Raw genomic sequence first — 18,341 nt, 5'->3', positions numbered from 1 at the left:
AGGACTGAACCATGCTTTAATGAGGAACTAAATGTCGTCTTACATAATAGTATATATGTTATAGATTTTTAGTTATGTTTAATATTCAGTATTAGATCATTTTTGCCCATAGAGTTTGTTTTTTTTTTTCCTTTCTTTCATCCCTTTTCAGGAGTAAACCATAGAGATTATTAAGAAAAACGGTTACTGGGCAAGGCAGTTCGCACCTGTAATCCCAGCACTTTGGGAGGCCGAGGCGGGTGGATCACCTGAGGCCAGGAATTCAAGACCGGCCTGGCCAACATGGTGAAACCTCGTCTCTACTAAAAATACAAAATTAGCTAGGTGTGGTGGTGCATGCCTGTGATCCCAGCTACTTGGGAAGCTGAGGCAGAAGAATCACTTGACCCTAGGAGGCGGAGGCTGCAGTGAGCCAAGATCATGCCATTGCACTCCAGTTTGGGCAACAAGAGCAGAAACTCCATCTAAAAAAAAAAAAAAAAATGGAAAAAAGGTCAAATGAAGTTGAGGAAAAGGATATTTGCTGTTTTGCATATCTCTGAGGCCTAATATATATCAATTGTTAATATTGTTTATTTTGGGCACATTTTATAATTTTAGATTTTGGACTAAGTTTTTAATAACAGTGTTAGTTCTTACCCCTTATAAGATACTTGATAATCTGTGGTATTAACAACATCTTTGCTGCATGGGGTAACTCAGGGCCCTACTTGATACATGACTCTGGAGTGAAGCTTGACTGGAACCCTGCCCTGAGAGAGCAACAGCATCTTGAAGTACTTACCGTATTCTAGCTTCTAGCAGAGAGGGAAAAAAACTGCTTCCTTCCCCAGGAGACCTCTGTTACCAGGAAGATAGTTAAGATTTCTGAGGGGCCTTATTTTCAACCTGTTCCAAAAGAGAACATGTTAACTTATCAATCTTCTATTATTCATAAAATTTAATTTAAATATGTTTAGTTTGTTGGAATATGGAGGCTGAGAAGTCCAAGATCAAGGCGCCAGAAGATTCAGTGTCTGCTGAGGGCTCGTTTCTCATAGATGGCAACTTTCATCCATCCTGATGTGGTGGAAGGGGCAAAGAAGCTTTCTCTGGCCTCTGTCGTTAGGGTGCTAATTCCGGTCATGATAGGGCTTCTGATCACCCCTCAAAGGCCCCAGCTCTTAATTCCACCACAGGGTTTAGTTTTCAACATAGGAATTTTGGGGGGACACAGACATTCAAACCATAGCCTATGGGAAGGCAGTGCTAGCATACGAAAAAGAGCAGGATGCGCTGGCACTGCACTGAGGGTAAGTCTCATTCTGTCTTTGTTTGAACCCAGGTTTGTGCACTGAGTTGATAGTGCACAACTATCAATGTAACTAATGCATTTAACTATTGTCAGGTAATAAGATAATAGATAACAAGATAAGATGCAAGTTATCTTAGTAGCTAATAATTGAATGTATTAGGATATAGGATAAGCTGCTACAACAAAGAGGCCTCAAAAAACAGTAGTTTAACTAGGTAGACATTGAGCGCTCTCAGGTTACAGTGCAGAAGGAAAGCAGTGCAGGGGTTGGGGGCAGCTCTGCCACAGCCACTTCCCAGCAACAGGGAAAAAGGCAGCACCGTTGTGCGGGTGGCCTTGAAATTGCACAGACCACCTTTGGTAGCATCCCACTGCCCAAACCTAGGCCACAGCTGCACCGAGTCTGTGAGCTGATAGCAGAAGAAGCAGTTAGCAGTCTTCCCCACACAAAGCAAACCAGCGTGTCCCAAACGGGAAGGCATCTGTGTGCCATCTCACTGTTTCTTCCATGTCTCCATGTTACGTGTAAGTACTGATAGGAAGGACACAGAACCTTGGAAAGTTCGTTTATAATTAAAATATTTGGAGGAAGAGATCTCTGAAGACTTTCCTTCCTTCTCTTCTTTCTTTTTCCTTTCTTTCTCATTCTTCACATGCTAACTACTAATGTTAAAATGTCCATAAATTTTGTTAATGGCCTTGTGACCTTTGAACTTAATTCTCTTACAAAACCCCAGTCAAGAATAGCTGGTGTAACCTAATAATTCTTGGAAGTTTTATAACTTCACATAATCTTGATTGTCCTTTTTATTTTCAGTCTTACTGATTTTACCATAAATCAGTCTTACTGATTTCACCCGTGAAATAAATGATTATCACTTATTTAATCAGTTTTGAATTTTGAAAAACTATATGAACAAGCAACTATTTAGTAGAGATACAGTGGCTAATGGCATATTTTATGTTAAACAGGTTCAAGCACAGCTTTTGCAGTTTGCAGCAAAAAACATTGGTCTCAACCCTGCACTATTAACCTCGCCAATTAATCCTCAGCATATGACGATGTTGAACCAGCTCTATCAGCTGCAGCTGGTAAGTGGATAGACACGTGCGAGTTAGAATGTGAAGGCTGAGTGCTCTCCTGCTGCCCGTGCAGATCCGCCAGCGTGGCACGCCACTGAGAGCAGCAGTTATGATAATGTTTGTCTTCACATCAGGGATGTCATTGAGACTCTGATGAAGTGTTTAAACTCTTCATGATTTAGGAAGTTCTCACTCAAAAGTGTCTACTAAGTTTTGTCAATTTTTTGGCCTTTTGTTTTGGTTTTTGTTCAGAGACAGTATCTCACCGTGTTGCCAGGCTGGTCTAGAGATCTCTCACCTCAGCCTTCTGAATAGCAAGACCACGGATGTACACCACTGCACATGGCTTGGCCTCTTTGTGTTCAGAAAATCTACTAGATTTTATAATTAGGCATGTCTTTTTATTTGAGCTCTCAGCCAGAGTTTCTGACAACCACTGAACACAAAAAATCATTTGAGTGACTGTTTCCTCAATTTTTGTAAGGATGGTTTACACAAACACCATTCTAGAAGCATAGGAGAAAATTTGCTTTATTACATATAGTAGCTGCCTGAGAGCATTAGAACTTAATTCTCTCATAAAACCCCTGTCGAGAATAGCTGATGTGACCTAATAATTCTTGGAAGTTTTATAACTTAACATAATCTTGATTGTCTTTTTTATTTTCAAACAGTCTTACTAATTTTACCATAAATTGCCATGTCATTGTATATCTAGATGCTAACTGGAATTATATGCACTAAAGGACCACGTGTATTATTTCATTCTTTAATGCAGGCACCTGATTTATTTAGCAGTCTTAGCCAGCAACTTTATTACCTAGAAAAATGACTGGGAATTGGCTCGGCACGGTGGTTCATGCCTGTAATCCCAGCTCCTTGGAAGGCTGAGACAGGAGGATCACTTGAACCCATGAGGCGGAGGTAATAGTAAGCCTCGCACCATTGCACTCCAGCCTGGGCGACAGAGCAAGACTCCATCTGAAAAAAAAAAAAAAGAAAGAAAAGAAAATGACCAGGAATCATGAAGGAAGAAAAAAATAAAGAGTGGGGGCTCTGAAAGAAAGAATCGTTGACATAAAATCTTTGCTAATAATAAAGTACTTGAGCCCTCAGTCCTTCCCCTTTGCTGATTTTTAGACACGTGTCCAATAAGTTTGAGGTCTGGCTTTTCTGTAAGCAGCAGGGAAGGATAGAAGGAAGGAGGGAAGGACATGCCTAGAGACATGTGCTGTGTGTCCTTGCCTTAGTGGAGAGTACAAAGCTCTAGACATGGGGTTAGGACCAAGGGTTGGCCCTCAGAGACTGTTTTTTCTTTTCCGACAGAGTCTTGCTCTGTCGCCCAGGCTGGAGTGCAGTGGCGCAATTTCGGCTCACTGCAACCTCTGCCTCGTGAGTTTCAGCGATTCTCCTGTCTCAGCCTCCCAAGTAGCTGGGATTACACCACCATACCCAGCTAATTTTTGTATTTTTAGTAGAGATGGAGTTTCCCCACGTTGGCCAGGCTGGTCCAGAGCTTCTGACCTCAGATGATCCACCCACCTCAGCCTCCCAAAGTGCTGGGATTACAGGCATGAGCCACCACGCCCAGCCAGAGACTGTTTTTTCATCTATCAGAAGAGAGGCGGTGCTGTAGTTAGGACTTGCAGTGGGTAGGCTGTGCACGTGTGCAGTCCTGTTGCTTTCAGTCCTGACAGCTGGAGACCACTGACCTCTAAAGGAAAGGAGACCGCTCTGAAAACAGGCACACATAGAAAAAGCATTCAGGTTTAGAACTGTTACTACAGAGGAAGATCACTTTCGCTGCTTGATGACGCTGCAGGCATTGCTATACAGACCTAATTATCATACTGCTGTATTAGAATCATTTAGTTACACAGTAGGTTTTTATTGATTACTGTGGTGTGAAGGACATCAAGAAAATGTTGAATTACCATGAGTGTGTTCTGATTTTAAAACAATGTATTCCGTTCTTAAATTTTTTTCCAGAAAAATTGAAAAAATAAAGTTTCAGTGCTTCCTAAGGTTAAGTTTTAGGGCCAATGAGGATTCACTTAAGTGAGGTATTTTATTACTCCATGATTACAAATTAATGAGGCATTTCTAATAGTATAATCTCTACCTTTATTTGGATACTATTTAAATGAGTTACCTTACCAAAAATGTCCCCAAAATTTATGTTGTAAGAAAAAAAATTATGATATTCAACCAACATTTCAAAACGTCAAATGACTAAAGCTTCTATGTCAGTGTACAAAAGAATATCATTATAACTTTAACCAACTTTGTAGATGACAAGTTTATGTGACAAAAGTGCTCACAAATCTGTATTTCAGGTTCTCTCTTAGCTTTCATTCCCATGACATGATGGAGAGAATCACGCTGTTGAACGCACATTACTTTTGGATGCTACTACCAGTGTTCTGACACATTGTCTGGGCTGTCCTGGACTTCAGCCTTCATCATTATAGAATAGGTGGTTTTTTTGTTTTTTTTTAAGTTTCAGTTTGTATGAATCAGGCAGAACAATTTTGATCTGTTCATTAAATGAAAAATATTTGCTGACCAACATCATTACCAACACTAAATGGATATTGACTCTGATTTTTTAAAATTCTGTACCCTAAAAAAGTTTTGATAAGACATTGATCTTTTAAAAGGGCTCTGTGCCTCCAGAATATGTGTTAGCCACAATCTGGTCAGAAGGCTAAGAAGTGTGGCTAGGTGCTTTTTTTTTTTTTTTTTTTTTTTTTTTTAAACGTCAGAAAGTTGAACCATTAGTTCAACTTATACTTAATTCTTATACTATTTTAACTCTTCTTTCCATCAACAGGCATACCAACGTTTACAAATCCAGCAGCAGATGTTACAGGCCCAGCGTAATGTGTCTGGATCCATGAGACAACAGGAGCAGCAAGTAGGTGTTACCCAGATTAATTTTTGTCATGAGCTGTAGTTTTCCTTGATAGAAGAGACGCTGATTGATGAACTTAGATGATGGTTGATTTTTCTCTAGCCAAGCCTTCCTTTGTTGCTAGATTTGGGAGGAGGTTGGCCTGACTAGTGGTGGCCTCCGCATAAAGACAGTGAAGGATGCACTTGGTCCCTAGACAAGCATGAGTGTCCCTTCCCACCCTGATTAACCCACCTGCGTCTCTGCCTGCCAGGTTGCGCGCACAATCACTAATCTGCAGCAGCAGATCCAGCAGCACCAGCGCCAGCTGGCCCAGGCCCTGCTCGTGAAGCAGCCACCGCCGCCGCCACCCCCGCCGCACCTGTCTCTGCACCCCTCTGCAGGCAAATCGGCCATGGACAGCTTCCCCTCACACCCCCAGACTCCCGGCCTACCTGACCTGCAGACCAAAGAGCAGCAGTCTTCACCCAACACCTTTGCTCCTTACCCTCTTGGTGAGTGTCCCATGGTCTTCAACAGGTGCACCAGATGGAGAGGATGCCCGGAGTCCATGTGTGGTGGCCAGGGCTGCATTTCAGTGTTAGGAGGACTGGCCAGCACTGAAACCGCAGCCTGTTGGAAGGGCAGCCCCAGACAAAATCAGAGAACAGGCATCTCAAGGCTTTTTAATTTAAAAAAAGTTTTTTTAAATTTTTTGGAGAGATGTTGGTGGGGAGGTCTCGCCATGTTGCCCAGACTGGTCTCAAACTCCTGGGCTCAAGCAGTCCTCCGACCTCGGTCTCTTAAAGTGCTGGGTTTACAGACGTGAGCCACCATGCCCAGCCTCAAGGATTTTTAATAAGGGAACAATACTAAGTATGTTCTATAGAGCAAAACTTTTGCTGCTGCCATAATACTCTCAGTATAAAATCTGTAAAGGTAGTACCAGTGAGAGCCCCAAAAATCTCATTTCCGTTGTCAAATCTGCAAAGTTTGCTCCATTCCTGGTTTACTCTGAACTGTACTTTGCCAGCCACTGTCTTCCAGCCTGAGCTGCAGAGAAGTTTGGTCATGGTTTGGTCAATAGAAGTATTCAGATTTACATTAAAAACACTTCTTAAAAAGCAGTGGTTGTTGATACAACTCAGTTTTGTATGGAATGTGATTTGTATAATCGACCAAATCAGCATATATACGTTGAAATCTAACTTGTAGAAGCACACTCATTTACATGAAACCTGCAGGTGAGTATAAGACATGGTGCCCAGCCTCAGGGTCAGGCCAGCCAGGAGAGACACAGCTCACCTATCGAGACCAGCCTAGACAGTGAAACCTCGTCTCTACTAAAAATACAAAAATTGGCCCGGTGTGGTGGCACGTGCCTGTGATGAATACACCAGAGGCTGTAAATTAGTAAATTGATTCTGCATAGACTCATTTGCTGTAAGAATTCAGATGTTAGTGAAAGCACTTTAGGCTTGTCTGTTGATTGCTATTGGAATCCATAGATACAGGACAAAGGGAATCAGTAACTTGGAAAATACATCTCTAAAGGGGCAAAGGCCAGTTAAGTGATAGTGAATTTGCTACCAGCAGGTAATATTCGTGTATCTGATACTATTCAATGTCTCTGAAAAGAGCAGTAGATTCTAATCATATGAATACTTTTTACTTGACATATTATAAATGTGGTATATCTTTAATATGAGATTGATAAATACTAGATTTGATTATCTCGTTCCTTAATTCCTATCTCATCCATTAGCACCCTTTGTGTCTAAGTAGGTAAAATCTGACTTAGGAATTAGACTGCCTAGGTTTGAATACCAACTCTCCACCAATAGGCTCACTACTAACTTTAGCAACTTGCCTAACTGCTGTTTGCCTCGATTTCTTTCTTTCTTTTTTTTTTTTTTTTTTTGGTAGAGACAGAGTCTTTTTCTGTTTAGTCAAGTCTCAAACTCCTGGACTTAAGTGATCCTCCCTAAGTGTTAGGATTATAGGCCTGAGACACCGTACCCAGCCATACCTTAATTTCTTCATCTATAATGTGGAAATACTTAACTCATAGGGTTGTTTTAAAGGTTAAATGAGCTAATATGTAAAGTTCTCTTTTTTTTTTTTTTTTTTTTTTTTTTGGCTGGAGTGCAGTGGTGCAATCATAGCTCACTGCAGCTTCAAACTCCTGGCCTCAAGTGATCCTCCCAGCCTCAGCTTCCCAAAGTGCTGGGATTACAGGCGTGAGCCAGCACACCTGGCCTAATATGTAAAGTTCCTAAATAGTGCCTAGCACATAGCAAACTCTTTGTAATGTCAGCTACTTATGTAAGCACTTCTGTTATAGAAACAAATTTCATTCCACCTATTAGCCTAAAATGTGTTAGCTTCAGATTTCAGCTATCTTCTTAACCTATATTTGGAGAATAAAGTACACATATCTTTACCTTTCTTTGTGTGTGTGTGTGATGGAGTCTTGCTCTGTCACCCAGGCTGGAGTGCCTTCCCACCCTGGTTAACCCACCTGTGTCTCTGCCTACCAGGTTGCATTGTGGTGCAAACTCAGCCCACTGCAACCTCCATCTTCTGAGTTCAAGTGATTCTCCTGCCTCAGCCTCCTGAGTAGCTGCATTACAGGCATGCATCACCATGTTGGTCAGGCTGGCCTTAAACTCCTGACCTCAAGTGACCCACCCACCTAAGCCTCCCAAAGTGTTGGGATTGCAGGCGTGAGCCACCGTGCCCAGCCACTTATCTTTACTCTTCAGGATTTTTTTCTCTTAGTACAAGTTAAAGAATTCATGCAGTGAATCTTCAAAATCAGAAGACAAATAATTTGGATAATATTGTATAATATTCACAGTAAAGTTATAAATGTATCGAAAACAACTAATAAAGTATAGGAAACTTTGGTTGTAAAATTGCCTATCTTGTTGACTCTCAGCATTTCTCTGCACCAGCACCTGTGTTGAAGAGCCTGTTAGAAACTCACCAATTCATGTGAAGAAGCCAGCAGCCCGTGGTCAGCAATGGGGGCTTCCAGCTACCTTCCTTCACTCACGTTCAACCTCTCCTTGTTATTCTTAGTCTCTTGCCACCTGGAGTTCATCATCTAGAGCAGGCATATAAACAGGAAAAAATAACCTTGATACCAGTGTGATGCGATTCTTACAGGGCTCTAGAGGAGGAAAAGTTCACTTTCACTTTGAGTGGTGAAAGAAAAATCAGAGAATAGGATTTAAGCTTGAACCTCAGATGATTAGATAGGATTGCAATAAGTAAAGAGAAAGTCCAAATAAAGGGGAGGCCTTACACAGGAGCACAGAAGAAAAAGGCCTGGCCTGTTTCAGGAGTCCGTTTTGCAAGGGCCAGGCCAATCCAGTGACTTACTCAGAAAGGGAAGTTGGGAGAGATGGGTTGGGGCCAAATTGTGTAATTTGGAGCATTCTGAAGGCCAGGTTAAAGCCCTGACATTGTTGCCACCTTACCTGACTAGATCTGTACAAGCTGAAAGCAAGAGAACCCATAAAGCAGAGGTTGCACGTAGGCAGCCCCTTGGCACTATTGGACTGACTTGCAAAGGTATTTTGTTAGGTCTGTAAAGTGTGTGTGTGCGCACATGTGCCTATGCGTGTGTTAATTCCCAACATTCAAAAATTGGGGCAAATGGCTTCTGACTTCTCTTAAAAATGGCTGTAGGCTGAGCACAGTGCCTCACGCCTGTAATCCCAGCAGTTTGGGAGGCCGAGGCAGGCGGATCACGGGATCAAGAGGTTGAGACCATCCTGGCCAACTCAGTGATACCCCATCTCCACTAAAAATACAAAAAAAAAAAAATAGGCATGGTGGCACGTGCCTATCATCACAGCTACTCGGGAGGCTGAGGCAGGAGAACCGCTTGAACCTTGAAGGTGAACACGGTTGCAGGGAGCCAAGATTGTGCCACTACACTTCAGCCTGGTGACAGAGCGAGACTCTATCTTAAAAAAAAAAAAAAACCTTTTAGCTATGTACCAGGTACCAGGAAAAAGAAATAAAATGGCTGTAGTGGGTCTATGTTCCATGTAGCAGTAAGTGATTGGCCCCAGTAGCACCTATTTGTTGAGACAGGACAGACACTGTCTGGTTTGCCACAGTCCCCATTAGGCCCACTTCTTCACGTGCATGGCCCACTTGGCTCCTATGGACATTTGAATTTGCAGCCTCTGAAATAAAACTAAGAATCCGAATGTTCAGCACCTGGCTTAGTAGTAGAGCTCGCTGTGCTTACTTACCATGTGGCGTAGTTGTACATATTAAGGATTTATGGGGTATGTATATGTGGCATGGGAACTACAGCTGTCAATACAAGGGGAGAGTGCGCTCCTGTTGGTTATTCCCTTTTAAACAGGCAATCTGTCCTGCTCCAAACGAGCGAGCTGTTCAGCCTTTTTATCATTGTCCTCCTCATCATCTTTCTTTATTAACCTAGCTTAAGTGAGTACAGGTCCTGGACATATAACCCAGCACCTGCTTTTAGCTGTGAGAAATGAGCCCAGAAGCCTCAGCTCAGCATCCCAACTGGGGGCAGATGGCAGCACCCACCCTCTCAAATAGTTCAGCTCCTTAAACATAGTTTGATATTTATATTTAATTCACAAACTCTTTCAGGGCAGACTAAAGTACTCACTAAAGGTAGAACTGAATTTTCCTATCAGCATGCGTCATAGGTGTTTTTGACTCCTGTCAGCATGTGTCAAGCGTGTTCTTGACTCAGTGAGTTTCCATAAGATACCCCAAAACCAGGAAAGATTTTCCTGATAGTTTGGACTTTTTCTATTTTCTTGTGACCTCTGAGAAGCCCCAGGACCATGTTTATGTGTCACTGAAACAAGTAAATTGAAGAGAATCATGGCCCTCACTTAAAGACTCTGCTTTTTCACCAGCACTAAAAGTTACAGTTAAAATATTTGGCTGTAAGTGAAGACTGAAATAGCTTCTGTAGGAGAGTTTTAGAATGAAGTCATTTAGAGGAGCAGGTGAATCCTAACCACATCTCTCTCTTTAGCTGGACTGAACCCAAACATGAATGTCACCAGCATGGATATGACAAGTGGCTTGTCGGTGAAGGACCCATCCCAGTCCCAGTCACGCCTCCCCCAGTGGACGCACCCCAACTCCATGGATAGCTTGCCCAGCGCCGCTTCCCCCCTGGAGCAGAACCCTAGCAAGCATGGTACGTCTGAGCTAGGACACCTGTGGTGGGATCACTGCTGGCTTATTAATCGATCATCCTATTATGTAGTGTGCCCATTCTATACTTTTCTAAGAATTGAGTGCTGAAAGTTGGATTTAAAATAATCCATTCCATTACCGTGCACATAAGATCTCAGCTAGTCAGTGATCAGACTTCTTAAAACCCAACCATTAGATCTCAGCTACAAACCTAGAAATAATTTGAAAACCCCAGAGCAGCAAATAATCTAGGTCATAGCCTGTGTACTTTTTTTTTATATATCTGTATTCAACAAAAAACTTGAGTCTGCTGAAATGTTTTCAATAAAATGGTAAAACACAAATAGAAAATCGAATATACGGTATGGCAACTGCAGCTGTAAATACTAGGGTGCATTTCTGTTGGTTATTCCCCTCGATCAAGCAGTCTATTGTACTCCAAACTGGTATCCCCATCAGGAACTCTTCACTGATGGACACACCAGTAAGGTGGAAGCAAAAATGCTAACTGTAGGAGGTCATCTCACTCTCAAGCATTAAATTTAGCTCTGAGCTTCCTTGTAGAATAAACAGCAAAGAAAATTTGGTAGGTTATGTAGTTCTCTCTTGATACAAAGCATTCTAAGAAGAAAAAGGAAATTATGTCTCACAGTTACCGTATGGAAAATCATCACACCCTGCTGGTACCTTTCTTAGGAGGGCTCTGCTGCCTGTGGCTGCTTGGTTTGGTTCCGTATGAATTTCTAACATCCATTCTGTTCTTCCCTAGTGAAGGTTTCAGACTAAAAGGAGGGAAGAGATAACAGCAAATTTGATAGCTAACCACAAAAACTCATAAGTTGTCCCCGAAAAGGTTTATTAAGGGCAGCTTCCCATGGTATAGATACGTATTTTATGAAGATTTCCTACTGGACAAACTAAAATTGTTCTTCAAGGGTTTCAGTCTTTCAGAGCTGAAATTTGAGCTAACTGAAATGGTCACTGGCCAGACAATGATGGCTCACACCTGTAGTCCCAGCTTCTTGGGAGGCTGAGGTGGGATGATCGCCTGAACCCAGGAGGTTGAGGCTGCGGTGAACCCTGATTACACCACGACACTCCAGCCTGGGTGACAGAGCGAGACATTGTCTCAAAAAAAAAAAAAAAAATAGGCATTGATTCTTAGGGAATCCTAGACAGACCAAGTCTTCCAATTCATGTAACCGAATAGGGCAAGGCATTGGACCTAGGACAGAAGGTGCGTAGGGAGGCTTAGGGTACCTTCTGGCGTCTCTCAGATGGAGGTATTCACTTGGTTCTTTGTTTCCTCTTGTCCCCATAGGTGCTATCCCTGGAGGTCTAAGCATTGGGCCTCCAGGTAAGTCCTCCATTGATGACTCCTATGGCCGGTACGATTTAATCCAGAACAGTGAGTCACCAGCCAGTCCTCCCGTAGCTGTTCCCCATAGCTGGTCACGTGCCAAATCTGACAGTGATAAAATCTCAAATGGCTCTAGCATCAACTGGCCCCCAGGTAAGACCATGTAACACTTCTGTGCAACAGCAGCAGGTCAGAACGTGCACTCCAAGCCTGCAGAGAGTGATTAGGCTGAGAGGACCCAGAAGCTGAGCTAAGGATCTGGAAGCGTTAAGCCCAGAGCTTTGGGATTTTCCTTGGAAATCCATTTGTCAGAACAATTTTGGGTATAGTTAACATCAGGCCTTTTTCTGTAACCCCTTAGTTTGACATGAGGACTAGAAGGGGTGGCAGGGAGGAAGCACACTGTATACCATCTAGTAAAACTATTTCCACCCTGTGTGAAAACTCTCTGAATATGGTAGCTGTAATACCTGGTTCTGGTTTGGTCCAAAGGATTGATTGCTTTCATGAAAGAGAATATAAAGTGTACCTCTAATTTAATTAGCAGATTATAAAAATTACTGCAAACAGGACACAAAATCTCTTAAAATGTCATGAATCAATGTGCAGGTGTTCTGATCTGTGGCTTCCCGTTTTGGTTTCATAAACAGAATTCCATCCAGGAGTTCCATGGAAAGGACTGCAGAATATTGACCCTGAGAATGACCCTGATGTCACTCCTGGCAGTGTCCCCACTGGGCCTACCATCAATACCACCATCCAGGATGTCAACCGCTACCTCCTCAAGAGTGGAGGTGAGGGTGCAGCTCTTTCTGCCTGTGCATGGATGGTCTCTCTAGACCCCTTTGGAGTCGTCAGGGGTGACAGGTTGAGCTGTGAGGCGGGGATGGTACAAGGCACAGTTGGCAGGCACCTTTTCTAGTTACCCAAAGCAGCGTGAAAAGACAGCAGGTAGTACTTACGGGAAATCTAATGCTTATGGAAATCTATTTGAGTCTCTGCTGATTTTGTTTTTGTTTTTGTTTTTTGAGACAAAGTCTCGCTCTGTCACCCAGGCTGGAGTGCAGTGGCACGATCTAGGCTCTCTGCAACCTCCACCTCTCAGGTTCAAACGATTCTCCTGCCTCAGCCTCCCAAGTAGCTGGGATTACAGGCGTGTGGCACCATACCAGGCTAATTTTTATGTTTTTAGTAGAGACAGGGTTTCTCCATGTTGGCCAGGCTGGTGTCGAACTCCTAACCTCAGGTGATTCGTCCATGCTGCTGGATTTATTGATAGGTAATGCCTTTTTTTTTTTTTTTTTTTTTTTTTTTTTTGAGACAGAGTCTTGCCGTGGTGCGATCTTGGCTCACTGCAACTTCCCTCTGCTGGGTTCAAGTGATTCCCCTGCCTCAGCCTCCCAAGTAGCTGGGACTACTGGTGTGTGCTACCACCCCTGGATAATTTTTTGTATTTTGGTAGAGACAGGGTTTCACCCTGTTGGCCAGGATGGTCTTGATCTCTTGACCTCGTGATCCGGTCCGCCTCAGCCTCCCAAAGTGCTGAGATTACAGGCGTGAGCCCCCACTCCCAGCCGATAGGTAATGTCTTATCATGGAAGTGCCATCTCTGATAAAGTTTTATCACAGCAGGCTATTTTGTGAAAGAAAAAGCCAGATTGCCACAGGTACTAATCAAACACCTAGGTACTTCCCAAAACATTAAGATTTGCACTTGAAATATGACCCATTGGTGCCATGTGTTTGCTTCTTTTGTTGTTGTTGAGACATTCCTACTCTGTCACCGAGGCTGGAGTATAGTGGTGTGATTTGGTTCACTGCAACCATCACGCCCCAGGCTCAAGTGATTCTTATCCCTCAGCCTCCCAAGTAGCTGAGACTATAGGTGCACGCTCAGCTAATTTTTTTTTTTTTTTTTTTTTAAGATGGGGTTTCACCATGTTGGCCAGGCTACTCTCATACTGCTGACCTCAAGCGATCCGCCTGCCTTGGTCTCCCAGAGTTCTGGGATTACAGGCGTGACCCAGCGCACCTGGCTGCTTCTGTGGTTCTTTAAAGTGATAAACTTCTAAGTGTATCTGTGGTTTGGCTGCAGAGCCAACATAAGTACAGAGTGCCCTTTCTGTTTAATGCTGTGCATTTCTTGGGTTTGATGCAGCTGCTTTTCGGAGCAGCGGTGTTATGGGTGTCCCTGCTGTGAGACACAGGCAAGTGGTGCAGGAAACAGAGCCGTGTGACATGGCAGAGGACAGGTGAGGCACCAGCCAGCATTAGAGACCCAACCCTCCCTGCTTGTCATACCGGGTGGGACACCAGGGTTGTGCCAGATAGGAAAGTTAGCGTATTTTGAGGGTTGTGGAAAAGTGGGATGCAAGCTGTACAGATCCAGGTCGTAAGAGAAGTTGGAAAGAATCGAAGTTGCTTGATACATGCCAGAGCTTCCTGCATGGTGCCCAGATGAAGCATCAAGTGGCCCCTTAGTCTCTAGGCGGAACCAGGGGCATTGGGAATGTCCTCTGCCGTCACCTGAGTGTGCCGTGGTGTGATGAAAATGGCCCGAGAAACATGTGGCAGCTGTCCTCCAGCTCCATAGCCTGCCCAGTTAAGGAGCTATACTTGCAGGGAGGGCAGAAGAGAACCTAACCCTAACAAATGCATTGACCATGAGATAAGGCAAGGAAATGGCATCTCTAGCTCGGAGACTAAAGAAATCAGCCAGCCAGCCAACCTGGGTGACTTGTAGCTCCAAGTGAACATTATTTGACTTCTGGGGTGCTTGATGTTGGGGCCTTGAGCCTGCTTGGTGCTTGCACATAGACATCAGTATTCAGCAGCAGCCAGCTCAGGTGGCTCATGCCAGGCCTCTCCTTCAGCTCATGACCAGCACTGGGAACCTCGTTCCTCCACTCTGGTACCTCTCTCATGGTTGTGTTTAGGGATACATTAGGGTTTGTTATTGAAAGAAAGGGGAGTACAATGAACATCTCTTCATGTAGAAGTTGCTAGCCAGAAAGCACTAGCAGGCCAGGAATAGTGACTTACACCTGTAATCCCAGCACTTTGGGAGGCCAAGGTGGGAGACTCACTTGAGGCCAGGAATTTGAAGCCAGCCTTGGTAATATAATGAGACCCTTCTCTATAAAAAGTTAAAAATGAAAAAATTAGCTGGGTGTAGTGGCACACGTCCATGGTCCCAGCTACTCAAGAGGCTGAGACAGGAGAATCAACTTGAGCTTAGGAGGTCAAGGCTGCAGTGAGCTGTGATTGGGCCACTACACCGTAGCCTAGGTGACAGAGCAAGACTTCATCTCAAAAAGAATAAAGAAAAGGAGGCACCAGCGCCATGGTGCAATAGGAGTGGACTGCAGTGGCCAGACCTTCTCAGCAGCCCTCTGCCACTGGGCTGGGCTGGGCTGGGCTGGGCCCCACCCCTGGCAGCTTCCAGGCTTCTTGCAGACCCATCACCGGCTCAGGTACCCAGCCACAGGTGGTCCTTGTATTACTGAGTGACCAGCTTGATCTAAAGTACAGAAAGAGAAAAATTAAGAAAATGTGCCCCAGAAGGAAAAGAGTGAGAAGTAGCCACAGCTCTCTTGATATTGGTTGGTTTGTTTTACATATTTTATCATGGAATTTTGTTTTCTTTTACTGAATATATTGGGTGTGGGCTTTTAATTTACTTTTTTTGTTGTTTTCTTATTGCCATTGGCATTAAGCTCTGATTTATATTAAAACTTACATTAGGTCAGTATTTGTTTGGATATTATTCACAGTTTTAACCCTTATGAAGTGAATATTAACTAGAATAATGAAATGCAGTTATGCAGTTTCATAACACATTGATACTAATGCTTGTCAAAAAGAAAAATTAGTTGTAATCCAATAGAACAAATTTTGCTACTGAAACTAAAAGTTTCAAAACTAGAAAACTATTAAAATTTACATACTCTGTTAATTATAAAATAAATGCCACCGGGCTCAGTGGCATGTGCCTGTAGTCCCAGCTACCCGGGAGGCTGAGGTGTGAGGATCTCTTGAGCCCAGGAGTTCTGGGCTGTAGTGCGCTGTGCCTATCGGGTGTCTGCGCTAAGTTCAACATGAGTATGGTGACCTCCTGGGAGTGAGGGACCACCAGGTTGCCTAAGGAGGGGTGAACTGGCCCAGGTCAGAAATGAAGCAGGTCAAAACTCCGTACTGATCAATAGCGAGATCACGCCTGTGAATAGCCACTGCATTCCAGCCTGGGCAACATAGCAAGACCCCGTCTCTAGAAAGAAAAAAAAAAAGAAAATTAAAATTTAGAAAAAAGGAAATAAATAAATGCCATATAAGGCTAATAGTCTATAACCCTGGGATCCTTAGGTTGATTACATTTTGCTGGTAAAGGAAGAGCATTTAGGAAACAGCTGAGGCTGTCGGAGCTGACACCTTTTTTTTTACCCCTTTGGGACAGAGTTTCACTCTTGTCGCCGAGACTGGAGTGCAATGGCACAATCTCAGCTCACTGCAACCTCTGCCTCCTGGTTTCAAGTGAGTCTCCTGCCTCAGCCTCCCAAGTAGCTGGGATTATAGGCGCGTACTACCACGCCCAGCTAATTTTTGTATTTTTTGTAGAAACGGGGTTTCACTATGTTGGCCAGCTGGTCTCAAACTCCTGGCGTCAGGTGATCCACCCTCCTCAGCCTCCCAAAGTGCTGGGATTACAGGCATGAGCCACTGCACCTGGCTGAGCTGACACCTTTTTAAAGTGAAGACCTTCCTGAGCGTATTAACGCAGGAACAGAAAACAGCTCAGGTTCTGACTTACAAATGGGAGCCAAACACTGAGTTTACATGAACACAAACAAGGGAGCAGGGGACACCGGGGCTTGCTTAAGGGTATAGGGTGGGAGGAAGAGGAGGACTGAAACACTGCCTATTGGGTACTGTGCTCACTGCCTAGGTGATGGAATGATCTCAACAGCACACCCCCTCAACACACAATTTACCTGTGTGACAAACCTGCACATGTGCTCAATGAACCAAAAATAAAAACTGGAAAAAACAAAATTGAAGACCTTCAGATTACCCATAAATGTTGCTTTCCTCAACGCTGGTGCCCTCATTCTTTTCTTTTCTTTTTTTCTTTTCTTCTTTTATTTTTTTTTTTTTTTTTTGAGACGGAGTTTCGCTCTTGTTACCCAGGCTGGAGTGCAATGGCGCGATCTCGGCTCACTGCAACCTCCGCCTCCTGGGTTCAGGCAATTCTCCTGCCTCAGCCTCCTGAGTAGCTGGGATTACAGGCACGCGCCACCATGCGCAGCTAATTTTTTGTAGTTTTAGTAGAGACGGGGTTTCACCATGTTGACCAGGATGGTCTCGATCTCTTGACCTCGTGATCCACCCGCCTCGGCCTCCCAAAGTGCTGGGATTACAGGCTTGAGCCACCGCGCCCGGCCCTCTTTTCTTTTCTTTCTTTTTTTTCTTTTCTTTTTTGAGACAGAGTCTCACTCCATCACCGGGCACCAGGCTGGAGTGGAGTGCAGTGGCACGACCTCGGCTCACTGCAACCTCCACCTCCCAGGTTCAAGCAATTCTCCTGCTTCAGCCTCCCAAGTAGCTGGGACTACAGGCGTGTGCCACCATGCCCAGCTAATTATTTTTGTATTTTTAGTAGAGACGGTTTCACCATGTTGGCCAGGATGGTCTCGATCTCTTGACCTCGTGATCCGCCCACCTCGGCCTCTCAAAGTGCTGGGATTATAGGTGTGAGCCACCGTGCCCTGCCGGTGCCCTCATTCTAAAGAGATCACTTGCAGCAGGGCAGCTGCAAACAGCTGTGCAGGTTGGACTCTGCGCATGTCCAGGATGTGCCACACGCCTGGTTATTCCATGCACAGCCCCATTTGGGATCCTCAGCCGAGATGCCATCCTTTTTGAGAAACCATTGCATTCTGTTTATGGTCATAAAGTGACAGGCTTCTAGTTTAGCAGCCAGACTGTGCCCACGTTCCCTCTGCTAGCCAGGATCCACGCACTGGCAGAGTCACTATCCCAATTAGAGCTCTTTCCATCCTGCCTTCACCCCAACTGTCACCATTACTCCATCCTCACTCTTCCCCAGCTTCTTGCTTTCTTCACAGAATTGAGAGGGAGGGAGAGCCACATCAGAAAATATAAATAAAATTTAAAAACCAAGCAGCGAAGAGCTGAGCTTTTTCTTTTCTTTCTTTTTTTTTTTTTTTTTTTAAGACGGGGTTTCACCATGTTGGTCAGGCTGGTCTTGAACTCCCGACCTCAGGTGATCCGCCCGCCTTGGCCTCCAAAGTGCTTGGATTACAGGCGTGAGCCACTGCGCCTGGCCGCGAGCTGAGCTTTTTCATAAGGAATCGAGGTGCCTTAAGGATGGCCCATTTACCCCAAGTCTCCTGTCCAGGCACAGGGACAAGCTTTCCTCAGAAAATTGCAGTCCTAGGGATAGAATAACTCAAGTTCATATAAATAGTTATTAGAACAGATAG

The 18,341-nt window shown here is 44.1% G+C and overlaps 1 protein-coding gene across 10 annotated transcripts in view; it reads left to right on the top strand.

Moving 5' to 3' along the window:
• TNRC6C (trinucleotide repeat containing adaptor 6C) overlaps positions 1–18,341 on the top strand; it is a 103,461-nt gene that overhangs the window by 74,971 nt on the left and 10,149 nt on the right. For 7 of the 10 annotated variants that reach the window (XM_032241507.1, XM_032241513.1, XM_032241510.1 and 4 more), the window contains 6 exons: positions 2,267–2,386; positions 5,211–5,294; positions 5,545–5,785; positions 10,315–10,482; positions 11,803–11,994; positions 12,492–12,635. In XM_032241507.1, coding sequence (XP_032097398.1) covers positions 2,267–2,386; positions 5,211–5,294; positions 5,545–5,785; positions 10,315–10,482; positions 11,803–11,994; positions 12,492–12,635 — 949 coding nt within the window. The remainder of the gene's footprint in view (positions 1–2,266; positions 2,387–5,210; positions 5,295–5,544; positions 5,786–10,314; positions 10,483–11,802; positions 11,995–12,491; positions 12,636–18,341) is intronic. The other 3 variants (XM_032241514.1, XM_032241516.1, XM_032241515.1) reach the window with 3 other exon arrangements.

This window comes from Sapajus apella, unplaced genomic scaffold (genome assembly GCF_009761245.1).
Source record: "Sapajus apella isolate SASKATOON/1434 unplaced genomic scaffold, GSC_monkey_1.0 scaffold48, whole genome shotgun sequence".
Taxonomy (NCBI): domain Eukaryota; kingdom Metazoa; phylum Chordata; class Mammalia; order Primates; family Cebidae; genus Sapajus; species Sapajus apella.
This window is presented reverse-complemented; position numbering and strand designations above follow the sequence as displayed.